Source organism: Papilio machaon, chromosome 14 (genome assembly GCF_912999745.1).
Source record: "Papilio machaon chromosome 14, ilPapMach1.1, whole genome shotgun sequence".
In the NCBI taxonomy this organism is placed as follows: Eukaryota; Metazoa; Arthropoda; class Insecta; order Lepidoptera; family Papilionidae; genus Papilio; species Papilio machaon.
Genome location: NC_059999.1, coordinates 4,205,166 through 4,227,294, shown reverse-complemented (window position 1 = coordinate 4,227,294; position 22,129 = coordinate 4,205,166). Strand labels below are relative to the sequence as shown.

At 37.3% G+C, this 22,129-nt stretch overlaps 1 protein-coding gene across 2 annotated transcripts in view; it reads left to right on the top strand.

The window, feature by feature from the left end:
- Positions 1–12,340, top strand: part of LOC106711191 (protein TIS11) — a 33,430-nt gene extending 21,090 nt beyond the window's left edge. Inside the window, exons 2-4 of one of the 2 annotated variants that reach the window (XM_045681024.1) lie at positions 2,492–2,516; positions 6,594–6,604; positions 9,811–12,340. In XM_045681024.1, coding sequence (XP_045536980.1) covers positions 2,492–2,516; positions 6,594–6,604; positions 9,811–10,512 — 738 coding nt within the window. In that variant the 3' untranslated portion in view covers positions 10,513–12,340. The remainder of the gene's footprint in view (positions 1–2,491; positions 2,517–6,593; positions 6,605–9,810) is intronic. The other variant, XM_014503455.2, reaches the window with a different exon arrangement.
- The last annotated feature ends 9,789 nt before the right edge of the window (positions 12,341–22,129 follow it).

The window sequence follows — 22,129 nt, the reverse complement described above, 5'->3', positions numbered from 1 at the left end:
GTTGCATTTTGTGTTATTTTTGAATATAATGACAATAAGTATTAAGTCATTTAAGTTTTCGTCTTGGCCAACGTACGTAATTAAGAAATAATGGTTTTTTAAACGACTTTATTATCAGTCAATCAGCGTTGCCTTGTGTGATAAAACTTTGAAATTGCCCCTGCAATTGTTTACTACTTCAAGAAATTTCTAAATAAACTATGGTTATCTTATTTACGGGAGGTAATTAATTGTAAAACTTGTCGTTCTTATCTGTCCACGTTTGTTTATTTCATCTTTATTGAAACAAAGAATATAAATGACGTAAAAGCGAAGTGGCAATGTAAGTAGTGACCATAACGACACATAAATTGACTGGATCATTATAAGCACACTAAATTATTAAGGTAATGTTCATATTCTTATGTGTTTATTATTGAGGTATTAAGTCCGCGATCTACTCAGACCTTCGCGCGCTGTCGACTCCAATTACTGGCGAACCACAAGACCAGCGTTGGCAACCGGTGCCATTACGAGCTCGTACCAGGCGTTCGGACTAAGTGAACTCTGGCGCAACTCGGTTGCCACGTGCGACCATTGCCATCAATTGCAAACTGTTTCTCAACGCGGGTGCCACGTGCTAGCAAACGCCGTCAATTGCAAACTGCTCACTTTATAGTATTTCACGAACAACGGAATTGAAGCTAAATTAGAATTTATATCTAAGACAGTTTAAGATGTCGTAAGGCTGTTATTACCTTGATTTATCCTTTGCTTCATTGATGGTGTTGATTGGAACCGTTTGGTTGTTAAGGAAATTAGACATTTGTAGAATTTCGTGCTTTAATTAATCCATTGTTATACAAAGACGGGATTTAAGAATTATAATATCGAAATAACTTAGTTTTTGTAGATTTACTTTATGTTAAAAGCAAAATTAAATTGTATATAGTGATACATTATGTGATATTGTAATTAGGTAAATAGGATAATGCTGTGCAACTCTTATTTTGTAACATTATAACGTTACACTACGCTTATAGGCAATAATTATCATTGCTGATGCATGTTACTTGATAGTATATTAAATCACTTACGCCACATATGTTTTTAGTTTGTTAGAAATAGCGCCTTTCATACATGACAGTCTTATCTGCATGCTGATATTAAATATTTATGTTAATGATTCAGGCCGAGCCTGTTGTGATTACTGTTCGTTATTATTAATTACTAGCAGTCGCCCGCGACTCCGTCTGAGCGGCATTAAAAAAAATGTAATAAAGAGCCTATGTGTTCTTCCAGACTATGTTTTACATCTATGTCAATTTTTTTAAGATCCGTGGAGCCGTTCCGGAGATATGCCTTCAAACAAACATCCATCCATCCATCCATCTAAACATTCGCATTTATAATATTAGTTAGATAACGTACTACAGTTGCTCTATTCTGATTTGGCGTAAATGGCAAAATAACAAGCGGTAAGACTGGAATTTTTAAATATAGATAAAGATAAAGATAACCTCCTAAGGACCCTATATGTTGATGATCACTTGTGTGATATTGTGGTAATGGATAAGTTATTTTTTTAACATTCCTACTCTGATTTTAAACTGATTGTACAGTTTCGGATGAATAAAATATCTCTACTCTCACTATTCTTTGAGTTGAGCAAGTCAATACGTTTTCATAAGTGATTTAGGTGACACATAGAGCTACATAACTTTTAAATAACTAACGGCCATACGCAACGATCGTCTCCAATAAAATTGTCGTAAAACGCTTCTAAAATTTTAATTGCCACTAATATTTTACAATGTACAGTCGAGGATATTTATTTCCTACCCGGTTTAATGGCATTTGCCACAATGCAATTAGGTCGAAAACTTACCATAGCAATTTACAACATACTAAATATTATAGCTCTATCGTTTATATACGTATGATACTGGGCAGCTTATTTAATTATTTGACTGCACATGATAACTGGCGTGTGTGTGTGTGTGTCCCACTCGATACCAAGTCCCCACTGGGTCATCATTTTTGGACACATCTAAAATAATTTCATACATAGACACATTTTAACTGTAAGATACCATGGCAATGTTGTAATGTTGGGTATTATCATACGTTTTCATAATTTTGATGTTTAGGAGTAATCTTACGTATTCGTTACAAATAAAGTTATATGAACTGCCTCCGCGGGTTTTCCGGGCCGGTGGCGCGGCTGGCAGACGGCGTAAAGTTTTACTTTCTTGTAGGAAGTGCTGTCGCTTTCAACGGGGACCGGTTAGCCGTACCGAGGCGCTCGTTATTAATATTATCGCATCGTAAGCCTAGGAGTATTTGTCTTTACAGCGCTTCCAACGCTATTATTGTTAACCGTAAAACTTTGTACTTCGAACGTTTTAAAACTTTATTGAGGAAAATATTCAATTCGCTTTGAAAGTTTGTAATATTTTTCATCAGTACGTTTGATTTGTGATGAGTTTTAATCGTGCATTTTTTATTCCAGGTGAGCCCCGAATACCAGAACGATGGTGGAGTAAAAATTTTTGTAAGTTGAATTTTTCAGCTGCTTATTTTGATTCTTTATCATAAATATGGGAAGACAGATCACAGCAGACTGTCTATTTCTGCAGCCGAGGATAGTATTTTTATAATAGAAGGCGGCAAACGATCAAGCGCCCACTGGAATTCGTCAAAAGAGCAAAGTTCTTGAATTTCTGTTGATGAATGTAACAATTTTAAAATGTTACGTTTATTAACCAAAACAAATCATACGTCATATAAGTACAGATATATACCTATATATGTCGAAGTATTGAAAGTCAACATGGACTGACGTCGGTACAATATCTATAGCTTTAAGTACGCCGTCAATAGAATAATCTTTAACAGATAAACGCTGACTTAGTTGCCCACTTAGTGGCATGTAAATTGTTTCGTAACGATTATGCGTCTTCGCTCGTGGACCGCATGATAACTTTCTAAGTGTAACAAATAGTATATGTGAACAATAGGACGAAGGAAATTAGTCATTTTTTTGTGTTATTGCGTCGGTTGAGTCATGTCAGTTTGGCGGGGAAAGCGTCGCGTTGTGACGCAACAATAAAAATGACACGGACAAAGGAATTGCGAGCGAGCACCTGACGCTAGGGCTCAGTTTACTCAGCTAATGGCCTACCGTAATGACTCGGCATTCGCTCCACGATGCGTTTGCGTTAACAATGCACTACGCGCAACAAAAACTGCGTAATTAAATAATTAAATCGTACGCAATAAACAATTCATTACAAGACATTTAATAGATTTATTTACGAGATTAATTTAATGTCTAGTAATCGAGATAAGATAGTCGCCAGATAAGACGTAAAAATATCATCTTTGTTTTGCACGTTGTTCCAGTGTAAATGTGGTGTTTATTAACTAAATTATTCGCTTGTATTCGCATCAAAAGTTCATCCAAGTTGATCTAAAACATATAGTAAATCACGAACTCAATTGTGAGTACGTATCTAAGTGCAGTGGCATGATGGCAGTAACACACGAAGGTTAAGTTTCGAGCCGACGCCGTCAGCCGCAGCGTCGTGAGCAACTTTGTTTACACGTACAATTCTGCAAATCAGCGTCGGACCGCGTTCATTTGTTGCATCTATAAATAAGGAGGTGCTAAAAGCGGCCCGGCCGGGGGACGTGCTTCCTCCGCTTTGAGCGGCCGAGCAAACACGCCCCGAGCCCTTTGTTGACACTCGTCTTAGGCCGCCTGCGTGTGCGCCAAGCCACGAGTCGCGTGCATGAACACACAGTAACCAGCATCGCACGCACGCACTAAAGCTGGCGGTGGTCCACTCCAATAGGAAAACCGATACACAATTCCTGATGTCTAGCCCCGTGGAATTATCATCGAGTGAGTCATTACAAAACAATGTAATCGTATATTAGAACTTAAAAAACATAAGACACAAATATACGCCTCGGTCACGTAAATACGACCCTCCAAGCTCGGAGTTACGATTCTTGTAACATCAGGCCCTCTACGTGATTTCCTTTTCGCCGTATCAAAGATTAACGTTTACCTCGAACAATGGAAGCGCATTGTCTCTTCTAATAACCAGAAACAATCGTTTTGTGTATTCAAATTATAAATAAAGACATGCCATGGCATTTTTACCATAGCGGGTATACCTTGCATGGCAATGTGGAATGGCCGATCTAAATGCGCGGCGCGGCCCACGCGTCCGGTCCTGCTCTTTTAACAGTTGCTAACTTTATTATATGTTCACCACTCTGCTGTTGGCCCGACTGATTATCATGCGTTGGACATACTCGTACGCTCAACGAGACGATGTATTTTTTATTGATTCTTTACACATTTTCCTCGTGAAGAGATATAAGATGGATACTGTCGTCTACAGTTACATTTTAGCAAGATATTTAGAGTGAAATAGTAACTTCACAGATGTATGAATTAAAGGATCAAAGGATCATCAAATACAAAATAGAACGTGGAACCAATGATCATTATAATCAACTAGCTGTCGTCCGCGACTGCGTCCGCGCGAAATTAAAAAAAGTAGTCTCTGTGTTCTTCTAGACTATATTCTATATCTATGCAAAATTTCATCAAGATCCGTTAAGCCATTCCGGAGGTACCTTCTAACAAACATACATCCATCCATATAAACTTTCGTATTTATAATTTTAGTAAGGTATGCGTCGATTGAAGATTATATTATCTAAGCGGTTTCTTACAACATCTTTTAAATTAAAAACTCTTATAATTTTATATATTGATACAAAAAAATATGTCGTGTTAAGCAACTATAATCTCCATCGCTCCCCAGCCGCAGTAATTAACAAGCGGCCGCTCTGCGGGAGACTAGCTACGAGTACATGCATCTTACCGACGTTTTGAACTATTTTCGTTTGTCCTATGATTAATATTAACAAAATGATACCACACAAATAATGCATTTACAACCATGTGTCTCCGAATCAATTGCGGTGGGTGTGAAACGTTTAATTTAAAATAATCCGTTACAATACCAGACGCGAGGGATTAATTACGCATCGTCGCATTCTGAATCATGCGCTTCGTATTCATTGTTTGTTATTTCCGAGTACACACTGCTTGTTATATTGATACGTAAAACATGTATGCAACATTTACTTGTTAATGTTTTAACAAACACGAGGCGAAAGATGCAAAGGTTAATCACTTGACATTACTGGTAGGTTGACGGAACGACGGCGCGGCGTGACCCGCCGAGGGGACGACGATATCTCGAATGTATTTTCGCGCAATCATTCAATAAACGTGATCGCCGCAATCGACAAGACCCTCCGACTCCTCAGAGAAATGGATCAATTTATTATTAGAATAGCTATCCAATATTACTTCACAGTCACCCGTTTAGTTACTTGTCATAAGCTTTATACCATTTAAATTAACGTTTCACGGACAATGAGGGCTGCGTTAATTTTGAAAGTTCGTTTATAAATAGAACGCATTTGATTAAAGACAATTAAAGAGTAATTAAGGCCCGTCTCTTGGATTATATTACGCCTCGGCATCAATTGTCGTGTTGGATGTTATGGCGGGTAAAGTTTAACCTTTGTACGCGACGTCTGGGCAGTTGCAATCACTTCTCTACGGGCTAAATTTTAATGCACTTGTATGAAATAAAAACCATTGAAAGTATGTTACGTCACGGCGATTTTATGGTGGTGCCTAAGCAGGATTTTTAGTTTAAAAAAAGTGTTACGTTATAATTGACTTTATAATAGATATCTCAAGTTTCTTCTGGAAGTTAAAATTTACTAAGTACTTATACTTCAAGTACCTTGAAGAAATTAAACTTAACAGTTTTAAGACGAATAATACGCTCATGTTAATAATAGTTTCCGTTATGCAACATAAATAAGTTTATACATTTTCCTTTGTGATGGAAATACAATCTTTAAATGAAATATGCCGCATATTTTAAATTCGCTGAAAACCAGTGACCCGGATTCAATCTTTTGTTGGTCAGACCCGATGCCCTCTCAAAATTGTCTAGAAAAATTTAACAGAACCTCTAAAGATTCAATAACAAACAACATTCGCTAATAGTGTGAATTTTTACTTGTTACCGGCGTAAATACTCGGTCTAATATTATCGACCGTACATAGAGGTCGATGACCCTTGTAAGTTTATGATTTTTGTAATTTCCTTGGTGAGCATGCGAGAAAAATTACAGCCACGAACTTCAAAGTGATCTCAGCCAATAAAATAAAGCCACCTTGGAAATTAATACCACATTAATTATATTGCTTTGCTGTTTTTTATTTCGTCGATCGATGTGTTTTTACTCTTTGTTAAGTTTAGTTACATTTGATTTGTGTCTATATAAACTCGTAGTTAATTTTTTAATCTGTCTTTAGTAAAAGCACTGGAGAATAAAACATAGCAACAAAGATTTTTTTCAGTAGTCACTAAAACTTTTTGTACATACAGAGTTAAATACAAATTTATACGAATGAATAAGCCAAGAGTGTGTCGTTGCCCTCGCTAATATTTTTCAGTTTAACCGTAGAATTTTAAACAAGGAATATAATGTGAATCATTAACAAGTAGAATATAATGTTATATAACATTATATTTTATACCTTGCGATTCTGTTCATAGAATAGAAAACATCTGTTTGACAACATGTGGAAATAATTAGGCATGTTGCAAATTTAATTCATATGGTTCTAATTATCATACGATAAATTTAGACAATTTTTACACACATACTAGATCGCTTTAACGTACAAGTTTATAATAATCAATTACAGCGGTATGACTGGATATAATGACTTCAATATTTAAAAAAGAGTAACTAGCATATATTACGTAGGTACTAATTTCCATGATATAATCTTGGTATAGCAACTCAATATGAACCCCTTTTAAACCTTTTGTTTGGGTATCACCAATTTGGTCAATTTTATTTAAATCACTCGAATTACTAGTATGCTGGAAACACGCAACATCCCATTTGTGGCAGTGTAAACACAGTGTCGCAGCGTGTCCGTCACGTTGACACGGTGGTTCGCTAATGCGTAGAGTACACACCACGGCCGCTTGTTGGGACCTCGTCACACTGCTCAGATACCAGCCGCTTGTTAATTATTTACCGTGAAGTTTGGCCTCCGAATCAAGCAGTTCCAGCTATATCTGTTGATTACAGAACTTATGTTATTATGATTTCATGTTATAAAGACCAGCACGCAATCACAAAGTGCACGGCTGGTGCGCTTCTGATTGCCTCAAGTTTCGATCGAGTTCGAAATCGATAGTGATTACCATTTTCCCTGGGGCTCGCCGCGGCCGCGCAACCTCCGATGGAAAGCGACGCTTAACCAATGTTCCGCTCTGATAACTCTCTAATTACGCCTCGGTTGCTGTTTTCCATCGCCACTCGCCAAACGCTGAAGCCGACTCCTCATGGCTTTTCACCCGCCGGCACAGTTCAACGTTCATTCATTAGCCACACTTTCGCCTTTGACATGGCCTCTGTTACGCTTCCGTATTGTTTGAATAGTGACGTATTGCATGCAATAAATAAATTTCGTGTATACTCCAAAAACGTCTTGACGTTTTTGGAGTAGGGTAACAATCCTTTGTCCCGACAGTACGACAGCATAATATAATATGTATTTTCCTTGTTTCAATTTTTGAAACTCTTTAATATTTCCATTCTTTGAAATTTGATTTTATTTTCATGTTAAACATTGCTTCATTTTAAGGTAGGTATATACAGTATGAAAAGTCTAGCCGACAGAGTATATTTGTAGGAAGAAGGTCGCGCACAGTCACCGAGGCGATCCGCGCCGGTCGGTTATTGCCCAGTGAGCGAACAATAACCACTCATACGCCGCGCCGTTAAAAGCATTCGTGTGTAATTGTTTGCGCAGTCCGCTGCCAACCGCACGACTATTCCCAGACGAGAAACACTGTAATAGGGATGAACTCACTAACATTTTCCACTCGAAGTAGAATCATTGCCTTACCCGGGAACCATATGTCACAGGTATGGAGGCATCCTTAAAACGACAGTAAACCACAGAAGACAAGGAAAATAATAATACTTCCACAAAGGCGGCAATATCATTGTGACGGGACGGTGAAATAGCTGCGCACATCAATCGACATAGAGTGTGGCATAATAATTTGTCTGTTGTATTCCAAAACACAAGTGTTTGCGTGTTTACGATCCCCGGACGAGGCAGAGTCGAATAGAATATACAATGATGTGTCATTCACATCGATTGAGGCCGCATACGAGATGCGGTGTATCATCATACATTATGTATAGAGCCAGTGTTCCGCGTCGCGCAACACAACCTAACTTCATCATCTATTACAATTTACTAAAATTGTTCGATGTCTATATCTTAGATAAAATAACACTCATTAAAAATATGCAGTTAGTTGATATGTACCATGTGGGTACTGTTGCTTGCGACACGCGTCGACCATTGCCCCCTCGTGTGCACAACTACCGACAATTATTCCTCATTGCGACAATACAACGAACACTTTATAAGGCCGTATACACACGAACGACTTTATTCTCTAGTAAGTGCATACAAGTATTATGTATTATCTAGTGATATGTCTGTCTGTATTACCACTTTGCGTTTTAATTGTACATAATTTAGTTTGATAACTAATGTTACAGTATTTAAAATGTAGGTAAGCCTTCCACCTAGTAGACGACAATTCGGTCAAAGGTGCTAGTTAACAACACGATGGCAAGCAAGGAGCAAGGTTATGTTTATCAGAATTAATTAGAAAGAAAAGACTCCTATACGTTGCATTTTATAAATATAGCTTGAGACGTTTGACTACAGTTATTGTACCGTCGACGTGCTCCATTCTCATGCAAAATCGCGGCGATCGCGGTCGCGCACCGAGCCTTTTCGCCGGTCGTCCGGCGCGCGTGTGTACAATTAACATTGTTATGGTGATATCCCAAACCAGACAAGTCCGACGCAAAACAAAACTACACTATAGACACATTTACATCTTAAAACTGACCCCCTCTCTTCTCGTTTCTCCTTAGACAATTAAACTTCCAATAGCCAAAGATTTTACAGAAATAAATTATTCATGACACGGTCCCGGACGAAAGAAATCTGGTCGACGGCCATTAAAATTTGACGCATCCCGAGGCTCTAGCAGTGCCAGTTAAGGTTTCGGTTAATTGGTAATATTAAGCGTTTTAACGTCGAAGCCATTACTGAAAACGAAACGCAGGTAGACGGCACCATCATCCCGGGGTGCTTTTTTTGTTAGCGCAGGTACCCAACCCGGCCCGGCCGGCCCGGGCAGATAGTGAATGCTTTTTCTATAATACAATAAACACGGTTATCGTAAAGTTAAATAAAAAAAACGATGCGACGGACCATAATTATTTTTTCCGACACTTACTTGGGTACAAACCTTTATTTCTAATAGTAATAGGCTTCTATTATACGAGTTATAAATGTCTTGTATTTTTTGTAAAAATTAAGAAATAATATTTATCAATAAATATGTAACAACAACAAAAACAATTTTTGAGATTAACTGAGCAAGGCTGCATCATCTTATAATTTTATTATTAATCGAGTAACGCCACCGGCGACAAAGGTCTAATCTGAAAATGATTTAACATGGTTCTTTCTTATCGCCAACCTTCCTCTTAATACGATGCATGGTATCTCTATTGCACTTACTATGGTTTATTTCTTGGTATTTAATTGATGACTTTTTACTAAACCTGATTAGATTTATAAAACTTATTTTCTTTCAATTCCAGAACCAAGCTCGACCAGTGCAGACGATGAACAGCGCACTCAACAGCGCTTTGGGCGCAGGCGGGGGTGCTATTGGTGCGGGCTGGGAGCACCCGGCCTTGGCGCGCGCCGCCTCTGTGCCGCACCGCGCGTTGGCTGGCCTGCTGGACCGCCTGGGACACCGCCGCCTCGAGCGCACCGCAAGCGAGCCCGCGCCGCCGCCTGCTACCAGCCGTTACAAGACCGAACTCTGCCGCCCCTTCGAGGAGGCTGGTGTCTGCAAGTACGGCGACAAGTGCCAATTCGCGCACGGCGTCCGCGAGCTGCGCAACCTGCAGCGCCACCCCAAGTACAAGACGGAGCTTTGCCGCACCTTCCACTCGGTGGGCTTTTGCCCGTACGGGCCGCGCTGCCACTTCGTTCACAACGCGGAGGAGGCGCGACGCCGTGAGCCCCCGTCGCCGGGCGGCTCACTCGCCTCACTGTCCTCCGGCTCGGGCGGCTCCGGCTCCGGCTCCGGCTCGGCCTCGGGCTCACTCGCCTCCTACATGAGCGACGGGTCGCGATCACCGCGCTCACCGCACTCGCCGCACTCGCCGGCACTGTCGCCCGCGCACGCCGGCGCCTTCGCCTTCCGCCGCACGCACTCGCCGGACCCCGACGACGAACGGCTACCCGTCTTCAACCGGCTGTCCTCGGCGTTCGGCGACCTCATCATCGCCTAGTCCCGCCGCGACCCGAGCGTAGTGTGTAAGGATCGTCCGACACCCTAGTGCCTCCTCGACGTCTTCCAGCCGCGCGGGCGACGTCCCGATCGCCGCGTCTCACCCGCTCAACGAATGATCTCCAGTCTGCCGATGCTCCCCGTGACCCGTTCACTGGCGTCTCGAAAGTTTGCGGTGTGAATATAGTCTTATATATATCTTTTAGTTATCGGCACGCACTTGTAAATGGCACCTTATATTGTTAGAATATTTATTGCGTAGCTCGCGGTCGTCTTCCCGATGCGATCTTCCGCCGAGCGGTGGTCACTGTAAAGTTAGTTTATAGAAACATTTTATTTATTTCGTACCGCTCCCCGCGCTCGGTGCCGTACCGCGAGAAGGCGCTCGTGATCTATTTTTAAGGATTTAAGATAATAATTTATTATTTATTTGGAGTCTCGTTTAACTATAATGACCGCCGGTATCCAGCTGCGACGCCGCACCGCACACGGCCGACACGCGGCGACGGGACGCGGCCCGCGCGTAGGCGGTGCGCCGATTCCTCTCGCGCGCCACTTCTCTCTTGTTCCACGCCACAGTGTACGGAATCGGCAGCTGCCACCTCGCCAGTTCGGCAGGGCTGCACAAACTCATACACCGCTCCATTTCGTCCTCATATTTTGCGTGGGCTCGGCGCGAGAAGCTTGCCCGCGCTGTCCGTCAGCTACGTATTAACCTCGAGCCTAGCGTCCGCAACATCAATCATCAGCAGCTTATTTGAGAGCCCCGGCCGCAGCGCCGCCGCCGCACCGCGAGGGATTTTTCGTTTTTGCGCCGACGTAAAGGGCTAACAGCGATCACAAACCAGTTTCGGAGTTTTGGTGATTGTTTTTTCGTCCTCGCGCCGCGCGCTCCCCTCTCGCTTCGGCGCTCGGCGCTCGGCACGGCCGCGTCTGAGCTCACGCAAAAAATGTCAGAAATCCGAGAATAAGCCCGCCGGACTACCGAGGCTTCGTTCTTCACCGAAATACCTGTATAAAGTTATAAGTACATGATAGTTTATAGGGCGGGCGACTCCGCCTCCCGCGCAGTGCCTTTTACTTTATAACGAAATAAATCGATTATATTTAATTTTTAGTTGATCGGGATAGATTGTTTATTTATTGTCTCCTTTGAATGTTATATTCAAATCGGCACAGTTATTGCTTTAGGACATTGACAGAGCTAAGTGATTAGTTGTCGTGGTAGAATTATAGTTTTTTTTTCTTTGAATTTAAAGTGTGATATTTTATAATATTTATATAACAAAGTTTAAAAAAAAGTTTTAATTAAGGGACCAATGTAAGTGTTTAGGAGAAATTCTGATAGAAAGGGCCAGATACGCTTTTGATTCTTACCGAGAAACTGTATCCTCGCGCCTCCGTAAATTATTTTTATACATTGTCAGATCTAAGATTTTGTACGAGAAATAAATGACATGTTGACCGTTGATGGTTTTGTGTTTAATTATTTGTCAGCTATAGAACCGAGATGGTGGTGTTTTTATTTGCCTGTTTTTGTGTAACTCCTTTAGTTTGGGCGTTTCTCCTGTTTGGTGCGAGTGTTGCATGGTGACCACTGATGATAATAATTTTGTACCTAATGCTAAGGAGATTAGTTTGTAAGCGTTTTTCATAAACTTCGTGAATATTATTTATTATCAGTTCATTACGAATTATTAACCATTAAAGCTGATTATTTAATTTCCTTTTGTATTTAAACAGACATTGAAGTACTATGATTACTTATAACTTAATTTTAGTAATATATCACGAGTCATTTATTGTAACAGGCATTAGTGTAAACTATAGTACCTACGTCAATTGTAATTAAGTATTTAATTTTTTTTTATTTAATTCCATTAAGTTAATCTTCAAAAAAATTGACTACTCTATTTTCTTACGAAAGAAAACGAACTAAGGCTAAAGCTTGATTATGACATTTTTCTTGTAAGTTTTCTTATTTCCATCTGCATTTTATTGAATTATAGTGAAAATATGTTATTTTTTGTTTTTATTTTTGTTTTTTTTCCTGTCATACCTTTCCCTTACCCAGCCTGTTACCCACATGTTCAACTTGCATCAAATCTATTCAAGTACATTAGACGAGAAAGATAAGAAATATACCATTGAACAAAAATATAATTATTGCACTTAAAAGTAATTAAGTCTTTAAAGACAAGCTACGATTGTCTACAGATTTACATAATCATTTTATTACAACAAATTTCACAACTATTCAAAAGATTGTGAAAATCCAATCTCAGTAAATTATGAATTATGGGCGGGAATAACTTGCGAATAAATCTAAAAGTGTTTAATGACGTGACAAAGCCTGTTGAGTGATTGAATTTCCACTGTCGGATCACCTGTGCAACAATATAGCTATTTACTTTACCCGCTCATTTACTTAAAAAAAACAAAGACGATAATAGTGTTGTGCATGTGTTTCTACAATTGAAAGGCACGGTGACTCTAATGATAGTTTCGTTGCAAGTAAGTTTTTAAGAAACAGGCGCGCTACTAGATAAGGCGTCAGCAACATTATACCCTTGAAAAGCTGTTAGTTAAGCGGTACTTTATCGTAAATATGCATTATTAAAACAATGAACTTAAATAAAGGATAGAATATATCCTTATTACCACACTAGGCCTAATCATTTTGATCTAAATCAGTTTGTGATACGTATTCAGAACAGTGGTTGTAGTTCTAGCCTTAGGTAAAAGAGGAGTGAAAAACAAGTCTTAAAAGATAAAGTAGATCAGTAACATAACAAACACAGATTGTTAGCTTTTTTAAGGAGAAAGAGATGGCAATATGTTTTTGTTGGGTGTTTCAGCAGTGGAAACCCATGGTAAATATGATACGTAGTTTGCAACTGAACATACCGACGTATCATAAAACATTCTCTTTATACGGGTTCTGCATCAAGCATTTACATTTTAATTGCAGTTTTGTATTAAAAAGTAAGTACGTAATTACTTAAAGGTTTTAATACAAGTTCATAAGATTTTATCCGGTCCAACAGCTAGCTTTAAGCTCGACAGACATTTTAAGTAGCAAGGGATTAAGAACCTATGAATAAGAAAAAAAAATACATTGAAACAAGATACGATGCTTTAAAATGGAAATTTCGTCGTTGAGAACTAGTTAACTTTTGCCTATAACATATTAACATAGTAAAATATCAATACCACACTATTTATTCAGTGCTCAGCTTTCAAAACAGGAGCATATCAATGTTATATTAGAGTCGACAAGCAAACTAACAATAAATTCGGAGTATATGCGGCGTCGGATGGCCGTTCCTTTGCTTCGTCGGCGTCTATGGTAACCCAACACTCAGATAAGACTGGCCTTGGTACCACAAAACACTGCTCGACTCACGATCGTATCATATTTAACCCTTATCTCTGTCTAATAAAGTTCAATTTAATAAACTTTATTTTACACATGACATAAAACGGATGTTATAATCTGCGGTCTGTCGAATCAAATAAACGAGCTTGTATTTTAATGAAAGAAAAGAATGAATGGTTCATCAGATACTAAAACAGCATAATAATTAAATCAAACAAAAACTTTCTTATGTTTTGGTTTTGAAATAACTTTCAATCTATTGCTATGTTTGCAGAAAATACATTTAAGTATATTTTATTTCAAGAATATAAGACCATGTGCTGAGCTTAATAATCTAGAAATAGCCTACGCCTGCAAGGTGATTAATCCTATTATTTCTATTTTATGAATATTTATAATAATGGTCCAAAAAAAGATAGCTGTTGCTATCGAAAAGTAAATTAATATCTTAACGAATCATTCAAAACTAACAAATTAAAGAACCTTTCAATCGAACTCTACTGTTTAACATCTTTGTGATATTATTTTAATATGAAATGCCGAAAACTGATAAAAAAAAACGGTTTTTGTTAATAAGAAGAATTTCTGCAAAAATGTCAAATTAAAAAAGGGTACTTCGACATCTCAATGCCAAAACGTCGTGCAACATAAATTGTAAATGAAAGCGATATGATCCGAAAAAATTATAAATTAGTTTAAATTAAATTACAGTATTCGAGAAATAACATAAAATCATTTGATAAATTCCATTGATGATAAATTTACAACTTGTTAATATGTTAGGGTTAGTTAAAGTATTAAATATGTCAGATAATTTATAGCTTTTAATTAGTTTAATCAATCGTAAATTTAAAAACGTTCTGAAATCTTTGAATCGATCGGCGAACTAAACGAAAACATTTAAACGAAGTTCCGGGTCATCGGAAGAGCAACCAGTTTGGAGATAAAAATATCTTCACATTACTAAAAGCTCCAGTAATTCCAAATAATATCTGTAGCTTACTACGTATTTTATACCTTTTACCCTACAATCTTACCTTAAGATACAATTTCAATTTTGCTAAAATTGTTAAAATATATAAATGTAAGTAATGAACAGAAACTAAAAAGAAGAGCTTTACTGGGAATAATTAGGATTTAGGACTAGTAGATGGCCAAAACGTACATATCCTGGAGCTGTTCTTCACTATAAAGTATCAAAGCCTTTATAAGCACCACTAATAACGGCGATAGCTTATTATCGTCTCGTAAACCTAAGTTTTTTTATATCATAGTCTGCGGGTTTCAAGATATATTACCATAATGAGAACTATAGAATCCAATGTTCTTGTTTTAAAAAAGGTTCTCGTAACAACCATGAGAGGGTATACTTAAATCGATGATGCCCATTAGATTGACGTATGTACGACAATATTTCGTGAGCTCAATGTAATCGCTAAACAATGAATTCATTCCGCATCGCGGTCGATAGATGGCGCGATACGTCCGACCAGTTTAATCAAAGCCATTGTACGATTACCGGACCGGCTGATAAACCGAAAAATAACGTCCATTAATGTTACATTGAGTGTGTGAGCCATTGCTTTTATACGATACGAGGAGATATGAACAAACAGGCTGACCTTTTTAAGTATGCCTTCTAAATAACATTGAGAAATTCGTAACCGTGTGATGGTGGTACCTGCGTACGGTAGATAAATTCTATACCTCTTGGATTTGGTTTGTGCCCCTTTTTCAATGTACTAATGAGTATCTGGGACCGCTGTAGTGCCACCACCGAGGCTAACATATTAACTACAAGTCTCCAATTGCGTTAGACAGAAAAGAAGTCATGGAAAACCAGGCCGATTTTAAAACCTGCAAAGAACCACAATATAACATACCTTAATTCGAACGGTCAACCTACTGTAAGATCCAAATTCAATTACAATCATTATGTATACTCAACACTTACTGTTGCATTTTCCGTTTATTATGTACGTTTTAATCAAACAATGTTTCAACTTCCATTTAGTTTTACTGTAAGGAAGTTGGCTTTAGAAAAAAAATTATAAATTAAATTTCGAAAATTATTATAACTAATAATTAAAAGTTCAAAGGTCCTGTAGAATAGTCTAGACATCTCATAAACGTAACATTTGTACAAAAGTGTTATCTGTCTCATGAAAATGAATAACTTTCTGTAATACTCAAATCACTCGCGCGTTCTCGTGTTTCTTATTTATTATTTACTTGTTCTACCGGAACTTTTGACGGGAAGTTAAATAAAAGCCAACTATATTTAACATTAATTAAATACGGAAATGTGTTTATATGTATTGTACACAAGGACAAGTTTAAAAGTAATTCTTTAGTAAACAATTTCAATAACAAAAAGCAGGAAAATTGTCGACATTTTTATAGAAGGCTATTGACCTTTTGTACAATTTATAAATGTTTGCACTTAGGCTACTTAATTTTTTATTGATATTTTTATTAAACTACTTTCAGAAGTATATAGTGTGTTGTTTAAACTTTCGTGAGACATCATAATTAATTAGTTAAGAAACGGCTTAACTCACGTTTGATCATCCGGTGACGGCACCGACTAGTTTCGAACCCATCGGGGGTCCATCTTCAGGGCGAGTGTTTAATCCGAAGACTTCGCGGTCGCGTCGCGTCTCGCACAGAAGATGGACCCCCGATGGGTTCGAAACTAGTCGGTGCCGTCACCGGATGATCAAACGTGAGTTAAGCCGTTTCTTAACTAATTAATTATATAGTGTGTGTGAAAAGAAAGGACTATATTTCAGGTAAGTGCATGACTGATTTAAAGATCAACGTACATTATCATCTTCAGCGCACATACGTCCCTACTAATGGCTCCGCCTACCCTAAGTTAGGGCTGAATAGGCCATAGTCAACTACGCTGGCCTAGTGCAGGATAGTTGACTTAACACATATTTTTGATTTTCTTCTCAGATACGTGACGATTGCATCACGATGTTTTCCTTCACTATAAGAACGTTTTACAGATATACATATGAAAATCGAAAATTGAAAATCACATTGGTACATGGTGGGATTCGAACCCAGGACTTGCAAATTACAATCAAGTGCTTAAACTCACAGCTACCGACGCTCATGTCATCTATAAAATCTATTAATTGCAAAAAATAAAAGTAAAACTTTAATAATATATACTTATGCTCTTAAGTTCTTAAGATTACATTCTTTGAACATATTTCTATTTAAAAAGTTCATATTATCTGTAAATAAATATAAAAAACGGAATATCAATGTATGTGGTCTTAGATAAAACTGAGTGGGGGTCCTCATGACGAGGTTAAATATTCTCTTATCGGTTTACCCTTCGGTTAATCCCTTCCGTAAACGGAACCAGCCCCATGGCGCGGCAGCCCAATGCAAATTTTGTCATTTAATTTTTTTTCCGGCCATCCTTGAAACGTGACTATATAATTTCGAGGTAGGAAGCGGACGTGACATGTTGCTTCACCTCTATCTGTTTATGCCAATATAAACAACTGGCGTGAACATGCAACTACGATATTTGACATTTCTTTTGATGTGCCCCGTACTTGATTTTTTATAACAATATATCATAGGAAAATAATTATAGTTTCAAAGTTTCATGTAAAGCACCTAAGTAATTTAACATTGTGTTAATTACTGTGTTTTTTATTGTTGATTTATAACTTTAACATTTGCACCTTCAAGGTCAATAGAACAGAAATATCGCTTGTTATTTTTAACCTCTATATTAATATTTAAATTGGTTTATTTATGTTAATGTCGTTCCGCCTTATCCATTTCCTGGTCCACCTATTGCCGTATCCCTTCATAATTCTTAATAATTTCGTGGCAAGGTACGGTACATCTTATGTGTTATCTTATCGCTATGTTAGCTTAACAAATATTAGATAACCGACGCCCTTATCATACATCCAGCAGCAATTATTATTATCACCGAACAAATATCAAGTATTTACTTTCTTCATGATATGTGTCGGCCACGATACAAATCAAGGTACTTGCAAGTTCGACGTACTCAAAATTATTATTAGGTTAATGTGTGTTTAATATAAATATGATCACTGAATCTATAATATTAACATTTAAAACGAGCTATTTATTTTATACCTGGTGTCCATTCTAAAACGCGTTATTCTCGATTCACGGCGGTAGTTAGAGCTTCAGTTGTTCATGCGATTTCATATAAAGTTTCAAATAAAAGTAGCCATGTGTAAAACCGGTTCAAAAGTTCAGCTCACATAAACTTGAACCGTTGAACTGCGGTTCAACAGTTAAATTGTCACCTCACAGCTCATCGCGATGTACTATAACTATGTGAGTTGATGAGCCACCAGCTACCTGGTGATACGGAAATCATAACTCTATACAGGTAAAATTTGATCTGAGCAGCGAGCCGGTTTACTGATCTGCTTCACACATGTGATCCGTGAGCTGATCTGCAGGTCATACATTTTAGTTGAATTACCCATGTCTAACGAAAAGCTAAAATTACGTCGTACTCATTAACAATTTTAATATGGACTATCAAAAATATTGAAGTAACAAGAAATAAACGTAGAAACAAATCGAATGTCATTAACCGATATTATCTAGATTATTCGTACAATACACTACGACATACAGTCTATCTATAATGTGTATGGTATAAAGGAGTGACCGCTGCCGGGTGACGCTAGTACAATGTTAACTGCCTAGTGTGCACTCGCATACACAATTGATTAACTGAGAACAAAAACCATAACCCGCTGTATTTCCGCGGACATTCGCACACACAAGTCTTGTCTGATGAATGTAGTCATAAAACCGCAATGATGTGTCACGTATAAGGGCCAAAGTAACAAATTGATGATTTTTACTTTTTTGTATTAAAAGCTACCTCTTATTTTAAATGTTGTGTAAATGTTATGTTTTTTTTGCAGAAGTAAAAGGGCCTATGCAGCCTATTTTGATATATGGATGAAACTTTGAGGGCCTTTCCTGAGAAGTTGTCAATTTGCACATTTCCCTTATTCGTAGGACCCATCGAAATAGATATTGTCATCCCTTTCATTCTCTTTAACAAAACAGAGACAACAGTATGTATTAATACAAGTTTCTGCAATCGAAACCCTTATTAGAAGTTGTAACTTAAGGTGCAACCGCTTGTAGTGTTTATTTCAAATTGCTTTTAAATGCTAGATCACCTCTTAATAACTTCCGTAAAGTTTATATTAAAACTAGTTATATCAATTGCGATTAATTAAATGATAATAAAATAATAATCAAAGTTAATAAACGACAAAAAATGAAACATTTTAATTAACATTAATGTACCTTTATTTTAGCATACTAGGCCTTAACTCTTCCGTCTCAAATTCCTGCAAGTTAAGATTGTTATAGAGCATATTCCACGTGTAAACTAGATTGTTTTTTTTTCTTGAAGAACTAGCTTTATTCTCCTTCAATAGTAATGATAAGCGGAGTTTATATTATCCGAGGCCGCTGCTTAATTGGAAGTTATTCTATATAAGAGACTTTAGACTACGTTGCAAGACATCGTGTGTAAATAGCAAATCATTACCATTCTACACGACGATACTTAAAAATAATGAAATGAAGAACTTCTGTCGGCAACAGTACTAGTGCAATACGGTTGGCCGTAATCGAAACAAAGGCTCATAAAGATACGTAGGCTTTACGTAACTACACACGCCCGCGAAGCCTTACGTGAGAACTTTGCACTTATTTTTACACGATAACGCAGCCGTTCACAGCCCACCTCTCCTCTACTTATCAACAGCATAAACGTAGAATTCCACGGCAGTGGCACTTATTTTGATACATACTATAGGCTCTATTTTGTCAAAAGGAATAAGAGGGATAACAATATGTACTAATACAATTATCACGATAGTGGAATACAACGGAATAAGAAACAATTCCAGCAATACTGACACAATTCATAGTTAATTCAAATGCAAATTAATCGTGCGCTAGATATGTGACTTTACAAAAAAGTAGACTTGCGTATTCATTACGTAGAATTCTATTGCAGTGATGTGTAGTCACATTTTGTAGTTTTTTGTCAAAAAGAATAAGGAAGGTGAATGCAATGATAATGCGTATAAAAATGTTGCGGGTGTTGAATTCTACGGATGGACATGTCTTAAGACAATTTACTTACATGATTGCTTTGAATAGATTTTGAGTATTGTATTCATAATATATTCATGAAATTCGATCTAACACCGGTTTGTAATAAGTAGGCGTATCAAATAACGTCGGTTAGTGATAAAAAATGTGTCCGGGTTTAGTTTCGTTTAAGTTGTCGATTCGACTGAACCCGATAGGACAGGATTGAAAAGAAAAGATAAACAACTATGATGGATCTCCTAATCTCTCCTCCCTCCAATGATTTGCTAAGTACAGCTGAGTTCCCAGTGTACTAAGCACACGTTTTATTAAGCCTTTCAGTCTTTTAGTAATATTCAGTAGTATTAATCGACATTTTATATAATAGACATTATAACTAGGGAGCTACGGTTTTGGTCGCCATAACAGATTTGTCGTTCCATTAATATCCAGATATATTTATAAAAATCTAACAACTGCTGTGTAACAATCAACGCAATAATCCAAGCTAGGTTGCGTATGTGCAGGCGCAATCATGTCCTAACTTCTTTTTTGTTTCATTTCAAAGATTGTAACATAAGATAGTAAAATTAGAGATGAACTTAATCTTATTATCTCACTAATATTATAAATGCGAATTTTTGGATGGATGGATGTTTGTTTGACGGTATCCCTGAACGGCTCAAAGGATCTTGATAACATTTGACACATATGTAGAACATAGTCTGGAAGAACACAAAGGGTATTTATTATGTGTTTTTTTTATTACGCGCAGACGGAGTCGCGAGCTAAGTTAGTAGAAAATAAGAACAAGTTTTACAGCTGTTTTCACAATAATTCTACCAAAAATAGTTGTAACGAATCTAGTATTTAATAATTTGTTTATGTGTGCAGCTTTCAGAAAAAAAGTTGCACAAAAAACAGGATACCTTATTGCATTTGCTCATAAATATCTTGAAGTTAATACGTCAAATTCTACGTGTATTTGCTGTACTTTGAAGTCCGTGATCACTGAGAATATCGGCCTCACGTTGGGCAGTTCATTACGAACCATTTAATCTATAAAATTATATTTATTACTCCAAAGATAACACAACGATTCAGAAACATCGAATGTTCTGATAACGGCTGATAACGCAACAACCGCATTGATTGATTCGGTACCGCTTCGAGCGCGTTTACTGATTCAAAAATTATTTAACACTTTCAATGCCAATAGGATTTTCATGTACTAAAGTGAAGTAAACATATTCGCACGGCGAATGGACACTGGGTGTGCACTATGAAGAGTTACTTTTGTGTATTGAGTTTTATTTTGTAATCATCACGTTTATAAGTACTGAAGAAGTTTTTTATTAGAACATAACAAAAAATTAAAATAAGTTGATTATGCTCTATACTTAAAAAATATTCTTGTAAAACTACGCTATATTATAAATCTTACGAATGCGAGAGAATAAATACCATAAACAAGCGCATGTTATTTTTATTAGTACCTATTTTGTTTTCAAAACTAAACTAGTCTTTAATCAGAGTGCAAATAAAAAGACATTAGTGAAAGACTACTTTATAATGTGGCGTGTAAATTTAAAACCTTAGAGATTTTAAATTACATACATTCTAATACATATTATAAATAGGAAAGATTTTGTTTGCATTAAATAGGTTCCAAAACTACTGAATCGGTAGCTACCCAACAGTGAAAAAAAAAAACGTTTTTTCCACTTTTGGGAAGCTACCATGTTCTCGGGTGAAATAGGCTATATTTTTTTACACACATTATTTCTTCGGCGCAGACGAAGTCGTCGGTAACTGCTACTATTAAATATACACGTATGTAGTTATTATCGAGCACCTTCGATCGGAGTTACATGTTTTCTTTTTTTGTAGAATCGCACATGGATGAACGTCAATCGGTAAACGTCCAATGAGTAATAAACGAGGTTAAATATATTATTCATCGTGTATCACCACCATTATTTAAATTTAAAATACCTTCTTGTAATTCAACGTCGCTCTGAAGTTACGAACGCGTCAATAACATCAAGTAACCGTCAGTTTACACTACCGAAACACCGATACAAAAATGTATAAA